We start from the raw sequence: 12,986 nt of genomic DNA, 5'->3' as shown, positions 1-12,986 counted from the left end.
TGTGACCGTAGTTGCTTGTTCAGATTCCCTAGCTGAGTGACAATGGCTGCTAAGTAAGTTTCTTCACTGAATAAAGCTTCCCTAAAAGCTATTTTTACATACCACAACTGCTCCAGAAATTCTGTAGACACGTATCTGGATTTAAAAGGAGAAGTCTCTGAGTGTGTAGCCAGTCTTGGGGGATAAAACATGGGAGATCTGTCACACCCAAATGACTACAAAGCTACAGTTGCATGCGCAGTTTTTTATATTTTTTATTTAGAAAAACTCCAGATTTCTATGATGTTTACATACCTTTTCTTCCACTGAAATCTTCTTGAGATCCAGTTCTGTTAGTTGAAGCAACATGAAGATCACCAAGAGCCAATAATCTGCTTGCTCCTGAAGGACAAAGTTTCCACTTTGACATAAAGTACTTAAATTCATCAACTTAATATTTAATTTCAATCTATTGAAATTAAATAGACCTTAATACATTGCAACATAAAAAGCTTTTTTACCCCAAAAGATATGAATACCCCTGATTATAAGCTTAGTTTCTGCAACAAAAGCTAACAGTTGTTCAAAAGGTCACGATGGGAATTTAAAACTCGCCACCATACCCACTAGAACACCAAGAAAGTCTGTTGGAGAACCACAAGTATTATCTATACAGGGATTGTGTAATAAATTGTGGTTAATACTTCTAACCTTAGTAGTACTGTAGGAATTTTAAAAGAGAATTTGCATTATAAATTCATCATATATTGTTTGAAGTCTGAGACAAAAATCAAAAAGAATCATTAAAAATCAAATTAAACAGCTGACACTGACATGTTTATGAAACAACTTAGTTCTAAAACCAGTAAGGCCTTGTTACAGCAACTGAAATACAGACAGTTGTCTTGAGATGAGAGTTGCATCTATAAGTTATTAAAACAGTAATTAAAAGCAATAGGATCAGACTTTGCTTAGGGGAAGGACACCTAAACAGAATTTAGATTACAGAGGACCACCCTATTCTGGGTATTTTTTCATGCCAATTTCATGGTGTGCCATGACAGACCATTCTCACAAAAATCAGTACTCAGCTGGCAATTACAGAAAGGAGAGATTAAACCTTTAACATTTTTCTTCTCTCTGACATTGGAAATCACTGTAAAATTCAGACATAACTTAGAAATCACAAAAGTCAGGATAGGATCATCTTCGATCACACAGGAAAAATTACAAATGCAGAGTCAAAGTCAGAATTTCTGATGTTTTGCAAATGTCGTTGTTGGTAAAATGGATGTTTAATTCATTCATTGAGGAATATTATGGGAGCCATAAATGAGAACTGAGTAAGTGCCATAGAAGAAAAGAAGATAGAGACTTCAGAGACACATGATTTTGAAAGGGGTACTATTAAGTTCCTTTAAGCTTTTCCAGGAGTACAGACCTTCAAAGCAAACAAAAATGGGGTCTTTTCCCAAACGAAAATCATGGCATACTGTGAGTACAAATGCATAAATGGATTCACAAATAGCATTAATGAAATTCATGGATTGACTACATGGATATTAAACATCATGATTCGTATGCAGCTTTGGTTCAGACAAAGTTCCCAGGCAAAGGTGGGTAACCATGCCAAGGAAGCCATCACTCATTATTTCTTGTATTCATTCCCTGAAATGACCTGGCCACCCTCAGAGATAGCAACTGAGGCTAAATGGATTCTGGTGTGATCTAAAAAGCAGTTCTAGGTCCTTATTTTTGGCTTCCTCTTTAGTTCTTTCTTACCTGTACAGGATTTTTTAAAAGATTTAAAACTCTGAGGAGAGGCAGATCTGCAATACGTTCAAGTTCACGCAGCTCCGCAATCTAATTAGTGACAGAAACAGAGCATAAATCAGCAGCAACAGAATCCATGATAACTATGGGGAAAAAATATATATTCTAATCCCTGCTCTTAAAATCTGGACATAAAAATAAATACATTATACTCACAAAATGGGTATACATGTTAACTGCATTCAATAAGGCACTTCTAGTCACAAAAGGCAGACATGTCGGATGTTAGCTGGAGGAGCAGTATAATATAGACAGCAATTTCAAACCACCTGCGTTTTTTCTGTTCTTTCAAATGTCAAGCCCTAACACATTTAGCTTTTATGTGGCTGATGTGCTTAAGTGAGGCAATTCTGCAGTTACATTTGCCCTTCAGTTGACTGGCAAAAAAAAAAAATTCCTTTTAAGAAGAGTTACTTTTCATTGGAGCTCAAGTTCATCCCACCTAACTTGACTGAAAAGCACCAGCATAGCTGTCCTTGGCTGGCTGTGTCCAGAGAGTGATGCATTCCACGCAAGGTCTCATCTATCCACAAAGGAAACCTGGGTTGGCTGCACTCAGGCACATCAGATAAGCATTAGAATTTGCATGGTATTAATCAACGTGTTTGTGCCCAAAGTCACGCTAGAAGCACTCGTGCTCGACCCTGAGAGAACAGTTGTAAGGCTTTTGATTAAAACAAAATGGGTCAAAAGGAAATCAGGTTGCCTCATTTTAGCCATCTGTTAAGTTAGCCTCACTCAGTCATTTAACCTCACTGCATAACCAGTGGAGAGAGGCAGTTCCAGAGGTCACCTCATCCACAGCAGGCTCAGATGAATTTCCTTGTAAGGATCATAGAATCACAGGATGTGTTGGGTTGGAAGGGACCTTTAAAGCTCATCCACTCCAACCCTGCAGTCAGCAGGGACATTGGCACCACATCAGGTTGCTCACAGCCCCATCAAGCCTGACCTTGAATATCTCCAGGGATGGGGCCTGCACCACCTCTCTGGGCAACCTGTGCCACTGATCTACCACCTCATGGGGAAGAGCTTTTTCCTCATATCCAACCTAAATCTGTCCTTTTCTAGTTTAAAACCATTACCCCTCATCCTACCACTGCCTGCCCTAGTGAACAGCTCTTCCCAGATTTCTTATAGGCACTTTTCAGGTATTGGAAGGTCGCTATAAGGTCCCCTCAGAGCCTTCTCTTCTCCAGACTGAACAGCCCCAACTCTCTCAGCCTGTCTTTGTAGCAGAGCTGCTCCAGCCCCTGATCATCTTTGTGGCCTCCTCTTCACACACTCCAGTGCTTCAATGTCCTTTTTGTGTTGTGGACTCCAAAGCTGGATAGCTGTTTTTCCTCCACTGCTTGAAGACTGAATCTAGAGGCTTCAGATTCTATCCCAGACTTATACTTAGCTTCTGTGAAGTGTCTAAAAACACAAACCTCAAGTATAGTCTATCCAATATTCATCTTGAGATAACAAGAAGCCCACTGTGGAACAGTTTCCACCAAGGTAAGGGTCATTTGGGTGGATTTCCTAAATAAACGGTAGAATGGCAACTGTCAACATTTGAAAATCACTGAATGTGTATATGAGGGATGTGATTTGCAGATAAATCTATTGTGCCCATTTTTGAAAAATCAAGCATTTAAGATCATTCTGAGTGGTAGTGAGCTGAAGTAACTCAGATCTTTCTGTGTTAATTAATTAAAATACTCTTTAAATTATTCTTCAGAAGGAAATGTTCAAAAAAATGGTGACTCATTAAACAGTTTCAATAACATCATTAAAAGAAGCTAATTTTGATGAGGTAAAATTAATAGCTTTTGAATGCTGTAAAGAACAGTGGAAACTATATGAGGCAATGGAAGTGGCATTATTAATGCTAATAGCAACCATACTATTAGTTAGCTTCCTGTCTTGTGCTATTGATGTGCCTTTAAATGTCAACCTGAACACAGTTCGAAAAAAAGAATTCATAGTGTCTTGAATTAAATCCTGTAAATGTATCTTGCAAGTGGGATAAAATGACAGAAAATTATCAGTTCCTGGTTTATATTGTTATTTCTTATTTTCTCAGGTTTTTTTTTTTCACATGTGGATCTCTCTTTGATATCAAAATGATTCATGAATTGACGGTCTTTTCAGTTAAGACCCTGGAAGGTCACTATCAAAAGTATTACGTATATAGGGATTGGATTTCAAAATCCAAATACAAGTGAGTTGGATTGTACCATTGTACTTCCAGTGAAAATTCTGCTGCATAACAAAAGCCACTTGATAATAGAGTACAAGCAGTTCTGCCTTACAGGAAGTTTCCAGCTGAGAGCTCAGAAGAATCCGCGGTCATAAAATTGGGCTGAGAGATATTAGCAAACCCTCCTGAGGCCTGGCAGTAGAAAAGCTGTGATGTAAGTAAAGATCCTCAAGAATAATCAAGTTGAAAAAGCTGCATAGTCATCCCTATCTTATCCACTCAAGGGAGCACCGTTAGTTCTTTGTGTACATGAGCATTAAATACTGCAGAAGCGTTACCTACATAAAGATAAACCCATCTAGAGATATTAAATAAGGCCTGAGGAGTAAGCTATCAATCAACATATGAAACAGTACTGGAGTGGAATACCAAAGGAAAAAATGTCATCTTTTCTAATATTCATTTCTTGCAGTGTTGTAAGATTTTTTGATTAAGCCTCAAAGGGACTGAATCTTGGGGAAAAAAAATAAATTATGCATTCATAGAAAAAGCTGAGATCAATATTAAGCACGCTACCTGATTAGTCTCTAGGTTGATCGTCTCTAGTAGATCATGTTCCTTCAGGCCTTCTAGATGAGTGATTTTATTGCTAGATAGGTCCAGCTTCTGTAGACGTTTCAAGCTCTCCAATCCAGTTGTCTTCTCAATCAGGTTAGAGCTCTAAGAAGAAATGAAAGCTTATAAACTGTTGCTAAAGTTCTAGAGGCAGAAAACAACATTCCCGAGGAAGAACAAACTTCACTTGATGATTGAGAATCCTATTACAAATAGGCCTTTTATGCATTAGCCCCATCTTCATCTTGAGATGACATATTGCAGCTTTCCACACTGCTCAAGGAAAAAAGAATCAACTATCTTCTGATTAACTTATCTTCGACTCACCTTGAATAGCAGCCAGACACAACAGCAAGAAAAAGAGCTCTAGCATTCTTTTAAAGCTGATAGTGGCTAAAGGATAATCTTGTCACTATGCAACTCAAAATTTAGGAAATAGATATGCACATAAAAGTATAGAATATATATACATAAATACATAGAATTTCCCTCTGTAATCATGGTTATTTTTACACTTATGATTAGAGAATAAATAATGACTGTACTGTATTGTTCTGCCTTAATATTTTCTGCTTTGGACTGCAGGCAGTTTATAAAAATATCTCTAGGATACACAAATTCATCTTAATGCATGCGAAGTGAAGGCAGACTTTATTTACTGTCAGTGAGAGTATGCACAGAAATGTTTAAAAACTCCCAAACCCACCTTACCGTAATTTCATCCAGACTCTTAACACAAGAAATCACAGAATCACAGAATCGCTCGGTTGGAAAAGACCTCTGAGATCATCACGTCCAACCATTCCTGTCTACCCACTAAACCATATCCCTAAGTACCTCATCTACCCGCTCTTTAAACACATCCAGGGATGGTGACTCCACCACCTCCCTGGGCAGCCTGTGCCAGCTTCTGACGACCCTCTCAGGAAAGAACTTCCTCCTTATCTCTAACCTGAACCTCCCTTGGCACAGCTTGGTGCCGTTTCCCCTTGTTCTATCCCCCATCACCTGGGAGAAGAGACCAGCACCCACCTCTCCACAACCTCCCTTGAGGCAGTTGGAGGTGGTGATGAGGTCTCCCCTCAGCCTTCTCTTCTCCAGGCTAAACAAGCCCAGTTCCCTCAGCCGCTCCTCATCAGGCTTGTTCTCCAGAGCCCTCACCATCCTCGTGGCTCTTCTCTGAACATGCTCCAATGAGCCAATGAACACGCTCCAAATGAGCCAATCTTTTGAGGACTCAAACATTGTTTTACATTTCTTCCAAACAAGGTACGAGAGAGGAGACCTATATTTATCGCTGGGCACCAGATGGCTTCATTTCTCAGGGCCTCACAAATCATCTTCTCGTTTCTGCTATGAACTCCAAATAGGTGGAACATGCTCGGTTCTGTATTCATCTTTGTTCCCAGTGGCCACACGTGCCCAGATGGCCTCTCAACATGACTCTTTCTGCATAACCTTGCAAGTTACGTTTTTCCATCAGCATCACCTTGTGCCGAAAGCTTAGAAGCCTCATATTCTATTAATAAATATTTAGGAACTATTGAAATAAATAAGCCAGCTGACTCTAATGTTAATCCAGTTGTCTGTCCTTGACATTTTTCCTGACTTTTAAATGTTTAATTAGGTTATTAATAGCATGGAGGCTCTCTCTTCTCTTCCTGTTCTTTGCTAGGCCTCTGTTTAATAGGATACAGCTTAGAGCTTTAGTTACAAACTGCTATGCAAGAGGCGCACGTAAAATGATGTGAACAAAAGGGACTTATGTAGAGATCCTTTTTTTATGCAAAGCATAAAATTCCTGAGAGTCCAGTTCATTAGAGCTGCACTTTTTATTATTTTTTGCAAACATAAGCCGAATAAAGGCTTTTTGGTGTAGCTAGGCAGTATTTACAGTTTTTGAAGCCTCTCTTCCAAACTTCAGACCCTACAACTCTTTCAACCTAAAAAGCTCAAGGGAAAATGGAAAAGAAAGCTGAATCAATGGGAAGACAGGGCATGAGTGCTCCCATGAAAAGAGAACTGCATTTTATTCTAATTAGTCAAAGAAAAATGCTATGCTAAAATCTGTCTATTTACATAATTTCCACATGACTATCTACTTTGCTAATTAAAAAAGACAAGCAGTTGTATAAATAATCATATCAGCATGTAAGAACCAAAACTGAAGAACGTGTTCATGTTAATAAGGCTTAGCTGTTAACACAACCTCCAAAACATTTTACAGAGCAGATAACCATTACTAACAGAATTATTATTAGGCCTTTTAACAGATGAGGAAATCAGTGCACACAACAGTTGAGTGACTTATTGCACTTCTCCTTGAGAAAAGCATTTAGAGAAAAGATCTTCCTGTCAGCTTCGATTGCCATACTCCTATAGTTCATTTCAGAACTTTTAGACGTGATTTTGCCAATCTGAGTTAATCATACCCACTAAAAATGAGGCAAAATTCAGTTTTATTGCCACCAAGGGCATAACTGGAAGGTATTGAAGGCATTAGACATATGAAATATTATATTAAAAATATGGTACTGAGGACTATTTTAATATATTATTCAAAACATACTACTGTCCACTTTTAAATGTGAATACCTTTCCTGAATATTGAAGCAGTAATAAGCACAAGGGCCAATCAGGCCTTGATGGGTACAGTCCTTGGTTACTCTTCCCTAAATCAGTTACTACAGAACAGAAGAAAAATCTTTAAAATTTTAAAAGGATTGGAAAAGAATATTTCTGTTCTTGATAAGGGATTCATTCGCTTTACCTAAAATATTTATGTGGGTGCTTAAAATGAATGTAGCAAATATGAGCATATTTCTATGTATAGGTTTTTGGTACTCCTTCATAGAATCCCATTAAATACTTTTAAATGTATTATGACAAAGTAAAACCTACTATGAAGTGGCCTGTTGTATTTTTTGACTTCTGAGGCAGCAGAGAACAACTAAGTGACCTGCAGTTGTCCACACTGCAGAAATCTGAAGTCAGATAAGATAAATCCCAATGAAGTGTCTAGAAATACAACCTAGAAATGTTGTATTTAAATAAATATACCCTAGATTTCTTGGTGCAAAGCTGGCAATATAAAGCTTTCATACTCATTAGAAAATCCTTTAAAATTAAAGATCCTCTAATAACACATCAGATTTGCATATTAAACTTGACTTGTTTTCTCAAATGAATGCAGGATTCTCAGTCCTCACTTTTCCCTCTCCTGTCCTGGCTCACTGCTATCATGAACACAACTTTATGAGGAAATAATGATTATCCTCCTGTACTTGGCACTGGTGAGGCCACACCTCGAGTGCTGTGTTCAGTTCTGGGCCCCTCACTAGAAGAAGGATGTTGAGATTCTGGAGCGTGTTCAGAGAAGAGCCACAAGGATGGGGAGGGCTCTGGAGAACAAGCCTGATGAGGAGCGGCTGAGGGAACTGGGCTTGTTTAGCCTGGAGAAGAGAAGGCTGAGGGGAGACCTCATCACCACCTACAACTGCCTCAAGGGAGCTTGTAGAGAGGTGGGGGCTGGTTTCTTCTCCCAGCTGATGGGGGATAGAACAAGGGGAAACAGCACCAAGCTGTGCCAAGGGAGGTTCAGGTTAGAGATAAGGAGGAAGTTCTTTCCTGAGAGGGTCGTCAGAAGCTGGCACAGGCTGCCCAGGGAGGTGGTGGAGTCACCATCCCTGGATGTATTTAAAGAGCGGGTAGATGAGGTACTTAGGGATATGGTTTAGTGGGTAGACAGGAACGGTTGGACGTGATGATCTCAGAGGTTTTTTCCAACCGAGCGATTCTGTGATTCTGTGATTCTGTGAAATGGACCTCTAAAAAAACCTCAGTTATTTGTATTGTGGGACTTGCATGATATATAACATCATCTAAGCAACAACAAAACCTACTTTCACATTTCTTAAGGCATTAATATATTGATAAAAGAGAGACAGGAAAACAAGTAGAATTACTTCTTTCTTACCAGATTGAGTATCCTGATAGGTAAATTCTCAAGGCCACTGATCGCGATGAGCCTGTTGTGTGACAAACTAAGATGAGTCAGACTGTGACACTTCTCCAGTCCTCTTATCTCCTCTATGTTGTTAACTATACAGAGGTTTTCACATTTCAGGAAAATAACCGAACACAAAACCTTAGCAATAATTAGTAGCTAAATTAGCCAATGGAGCTGAATTTTGTGGTATTCAGCTGTAGAACACAGGCACGTGGGTTAGTGACCACAGGAAGGTGCAATCTTTATACTTTTACTGAGTACTTAACATGGCTCTAAACCAACTTTGACCTCCAAGCACCATACACAAATTATCCAAGTGATAACAGATGATAGTACTATATGGGGCTATCTCACTCTAAATTATATTTGTTCTGACCTGGCTATCTGTACTGAAAGGGGAAAGTGTATTTTCAATTAACATTAAACTCAAAAGCTCTAGTAAAAGTAGTTAGGATTCCTTTCAGCAAATTTCAGCATTAACATAACTACACAGATTCCTTAAATAAAGCATTTTTCTTTTGGCAACAAACCATCTCTGGTTGCTCTTTACAATGGGATGAACTGCAGAGGTACCTGACTTTCTGTTTCTCCACTGTACTGATATCAGGAAACTCTCATCTGGGCATCTAACTGTTTGGTGAAGTTAGAAAAGAAGGATTACACTCGTATTGTAAGTGTCTAAGCTGGAACCAGTTACATTAAAAAAACCCAAGAAATATAACTGAAAAAAATAGCCAGAACTTACAGGACACAGAGAAATGCCTTTAGGCAATCACAGATGAAAACATTTTTCATTTACTTGAGAGAATGAACTCTGTCTGAAAAGAGGGGTGAGTTTTTATGTTTCTAGCCTTACCAGCAGAAAGTGGACAAATTATCAGGATGTTTTTCTCTCAGTCTGAATGATATTGTAACCAAACGAAATGTAAGCTTAGCCAGGGCCAGTAGAATACTTTTTAATAGCTGTGACCTAACTGTTCCTACATGGGGACTTAATTTTACACTGCCTAAGTTCTACACTCACAGGCTAAGACAGGGAAGGAGAGGAGGAGAAATGAGCTGGTAAGCACAGATTTAGTTTTTAATAGGACCTCACACTAGGTCACACCATGTCATTTAAGAAAAGAAACCAAAACCATCCACAGGCACTGATACTTAACTGATATCCATTGATTTGCATACAGCATGGGACGGATCCTCTTTCAACTGAGGAGGAAAAGCTTTGGCGAGGAAAAGGTACTGCTTAAGCCAAAAGCATCAATATGTAGCAGCAAATTGCTCAGCAGTAAAAACTAATACAATCAGTTTTAGTCCTTTAATGGCTCACTATAATGCCTTGTCAGATATTATTGCCCAAGCTGTCTCCCTGTCCAGTTTGGGCAGTTTCCTCCTTGAAAACTCATTTATAAACCTGTCAGGTGTGCTTGTGTGTGTACCTGTCAGAGAAAAGTTACAGTGACCTTACTGTCTGTATCGTAATCCACTTAAATATGGTAAGAAACACTTAGTTATTGTCAATGACAAATGCATGCCAAACATTCATGCTACTGCATGATATTTAATATAGTGTTTTCATTTACAATTACAAAGAACAGCTTGTTTTGTCTGCCATGTCTTCGGCGAGGAGTGCTCAACACGGGTTAGGAACAGTGCCACTTTGCTATTTAAATTCTGCACTTCTAAATTCTGCACTCATTTTTCCTCTATTTCAGAGGGTCCTATTGCAACTGTATGTATGAAACAGTTTTTCTCCTCATTTCAATGGCATCTTCATTGAGAAATAAAGAAATTGAAGACAGCATGCTGCTGCATTGAAACCAAATGAAAAAAACACTGATTCACATCCACAGTACAAAGCTCTGATCTTTTTTTCCGCTTCATTTTGCCATATGGTTTTTTGCTCTGCTATGGAAAATTAGAATTGCAAAGGGATAGCATCTCAATGCCATTTTCTGACAGGAATCATATCACCTGCACGCCTTGTAAAAAGTGTGAATAATGTAACCTGGATGCCCTGCAAATGCTTTATCTGCTTCTACATGAAAAAGGCGTTGTATTAATATCATTTGGTAATGGGCCACTTTGAGGACAAGAGACAGAAAAACCTGCAACAGCCTGCTGTCTTCTCCTTTTCAGGGAGCAGAAAATCAAGATGCAATTTAGGAGGCAAAGAGGAAAGGTTTGTCAACCTTTGGGAAGCAATCGCAAGTAAGGCAGCACGTCAAGATGAAATTCCAAAAGATCTTTCAGTAAAGCACAGAAGAATCTTTAGGGAGGCCAAAAGGATTATAGACAGCCTTGGAGAAGTAAGCAATGAAGAAACTTAATCTGCAGGTTCACGCTTATCTGATTTTTGCCAGGGCAGTGTTTCTAATCCCACAAACTGGGCACCACAGCGCGAGTGTGGGAGGTGTGTGGCAAAATAGCATTACTCAGTGTACTTACTTCCCTCAGCATCCTCCAGGAACTTCTCTGTCAAAGATTTTCTTCATTTTCATTAAACAGCTTTGTTCTCCACAGAGCCTCTACAGTCCCTGCATAATGAGCTATGTGTCAGATTAAACAACACACAGCTTTTTCATTTAAGAGAGTTTAGCATTCCAAGCTGATTTCCTATTAACCTTTCTTGTATAAAAAACCCGGGATTATTTATTACCTCTGCCATGCAAAGACAATGTGACAAGTCACTTTTTCAGTTATACATGATGCAAAGCGGAGGATTTTTTTAGTGTTTCTCTAGCAGGCTAATACCATACATGTACACAGAAACACCTTTAACACCAGGCATGCTTAAGTAACTTAAGATCAGTTTCACCACCAAAATGACAGTGTTTAATCTTGCTTCTAAAGACAAAGCTGACATGAAGGAAAAATAGAAAGGAAACGGGGATCTTTTTGAAGCTGCTCAGAAAGCAAACAAGCAATATTTTCTCCCATTCAGGTTGCCATAAAGGATACAATCCAGCAAGAGTTTAGTAAGTGACTGGTATGCTGACAGATCTTGCATTTTAGGTATTTGATTGTATGAAAAATCTACTTCCTAAAGAAAAGAAAAGGAGACAGAAAGTGACTTTTTTTCTTCATCATTTACAGCTGTGTTGTGAAAGTAAATGGCTGTTACATTCAACTTGTGATGAAGGGTGTGGGAAGAAATAAGAATATCATTAATATCGGGACATAAACAGGAAGGCTTTTTTTAAATGACATGTAGAATTCACTTTTTGGGAACTTCTAAAGCTATACTTTCTTCCAACAACTTAATCACTAATAGTCCTGTAATTATGCATAGATATTAAAAAAAACTAACAGAAAAGACAAAGAAAAGTTGTATTTCAAAACTTACACTTACCCCAGCTGTAATTAGCTGTAAAATACACCTTCCTGTGGCATGCCATAGTTTAGAGTGTGAAAGAAAATAAAAGGCTGAAACTTGTAGTGTAAAATACCCAGATATTTGGGAAAAGGTATTAAAATGTCAAATGAGGTAAGAAAGAAGAATAAGGAAGGCATAAAAATTCACTTTTGCACATGTCCAAACACAATGTCTAAATCAGACTTAGGAAACTGGTTTGAATTTAAACCTTTAAAACACATATTTTGCAACTTACCCTGAGACTTTTAGGTGGTTTAAAAGCAAAATACGCAGTCAAATCGTTGTTGGAAGCATTCAGTTCTCGTAAGTAAGGCATGTGACCGACACAAGAAAGATCTAGTAACAAAACAAGATGTCAAATCCTGTACATGAATGCATAGGTAAATGCAGAGATCATCATGTCAAAATGTGATAATTATGTCCAATAGCAATCAAGAACCAATTTGTAGTTACACATTCGGGAAGCAAGGTTTGGAATGCAGCAATCAGATATATTAACACCTTCTACTAGGAAAAACAAGATGGTTTCTAAACCACGAAGAATAAGTATTCAAGTTCTACATTAGATTTTTGCTTTATCAACTGATTTGTCTATAAGCACAGTTTTATATTCTATCTATCTCTAGAATGACAGAGACCTCTGTCCTAAGCTATTAATTAGTGGAGAAAAGTATTTAGGTCACTACTGAAGACTAAGTGAGTAGTTGCTATGGAAAGGTCCCTGCTCTGTTCAGACCTAGCCTTCACAGACAAACTGATACTAAAATAAGCACGGAGAAGTGCTTCTTTACAAAAGTGCTGCTATTATTGGACTCCAGCACTTCAAGTGAAATGAATTTGAAAGAAATAATGCAACAGGTTGCCCACCACAGCTTGTTCCTTTTGATGTTAAATTAAAAAAATTAGTTGGGGAGTGTGAGGGAGAAGGAAGAAATAAAAGATGATGGCGTTTACCCCAGTCCCCATTTCACAGAATCACAGAATCGCTCGGT

At 38.4% G+C, this 12,986-nt stretch overlaps 1 protein-coding gene across 1 annotated transcript in view; it reads right to left on the bottom strand.

The window, feature by feature from the left end:
* LRGUK (leucine-rich repeats and guanylate kinase domain containing) overlaps positions 1–12,330 on the bottom strand; it is a gene marked incomplete at both ends in the record, with an annotated part of 30,010 nt that extends 17,680 nt beyond the window's left edge. Inside the window, 6 exons of the mRNA XM_010184487.1 lie at positions 295–381; positions 1,762–1,842; positions 4,574–4,717; positions 8,589–8,713; positions 11,580–11,661; positions 12,230–12,330. Coding sequence (XP_010182789.1) covers positions 295–381; positions 1,762–1,842; positions 4,574–4,717; positions 8,589–8,713; positions 11,580–11,661; positions 12,230–12,330 — 620 coding nt within the window. The remainder of the gene's footprint in view (positions 1–294; positions 382–1,761; positions 1,843–4,573; positions 4,718–8,588; positions 8,714–11,579; positions 11,662–12,229) is intronic.
* Positions 12,331–12,986: the final 656 nt, after the last annotated feature.

Source organism: Mesitornis unicolor, unplaced genomic scaffold, assembly GCF_000695765.1.
Source record: "Mesitornis unicolor isolate BGI_N332 unplaced genomic scaffold, ASM69576v1 scaffold1025, whole genome shotgun sequence".
NCBI lineage: Eukaryota > Metazoa > Chordata > Aves > Mesitornithiformes > Mesitornithidae > Mesitornis > Mesitornis unicolor.
The sequence above is the reverse complement of the archived record's forward strand: the minus strand, read 5'-3'. Positions and strand labels throughout refer to the sequence as shown.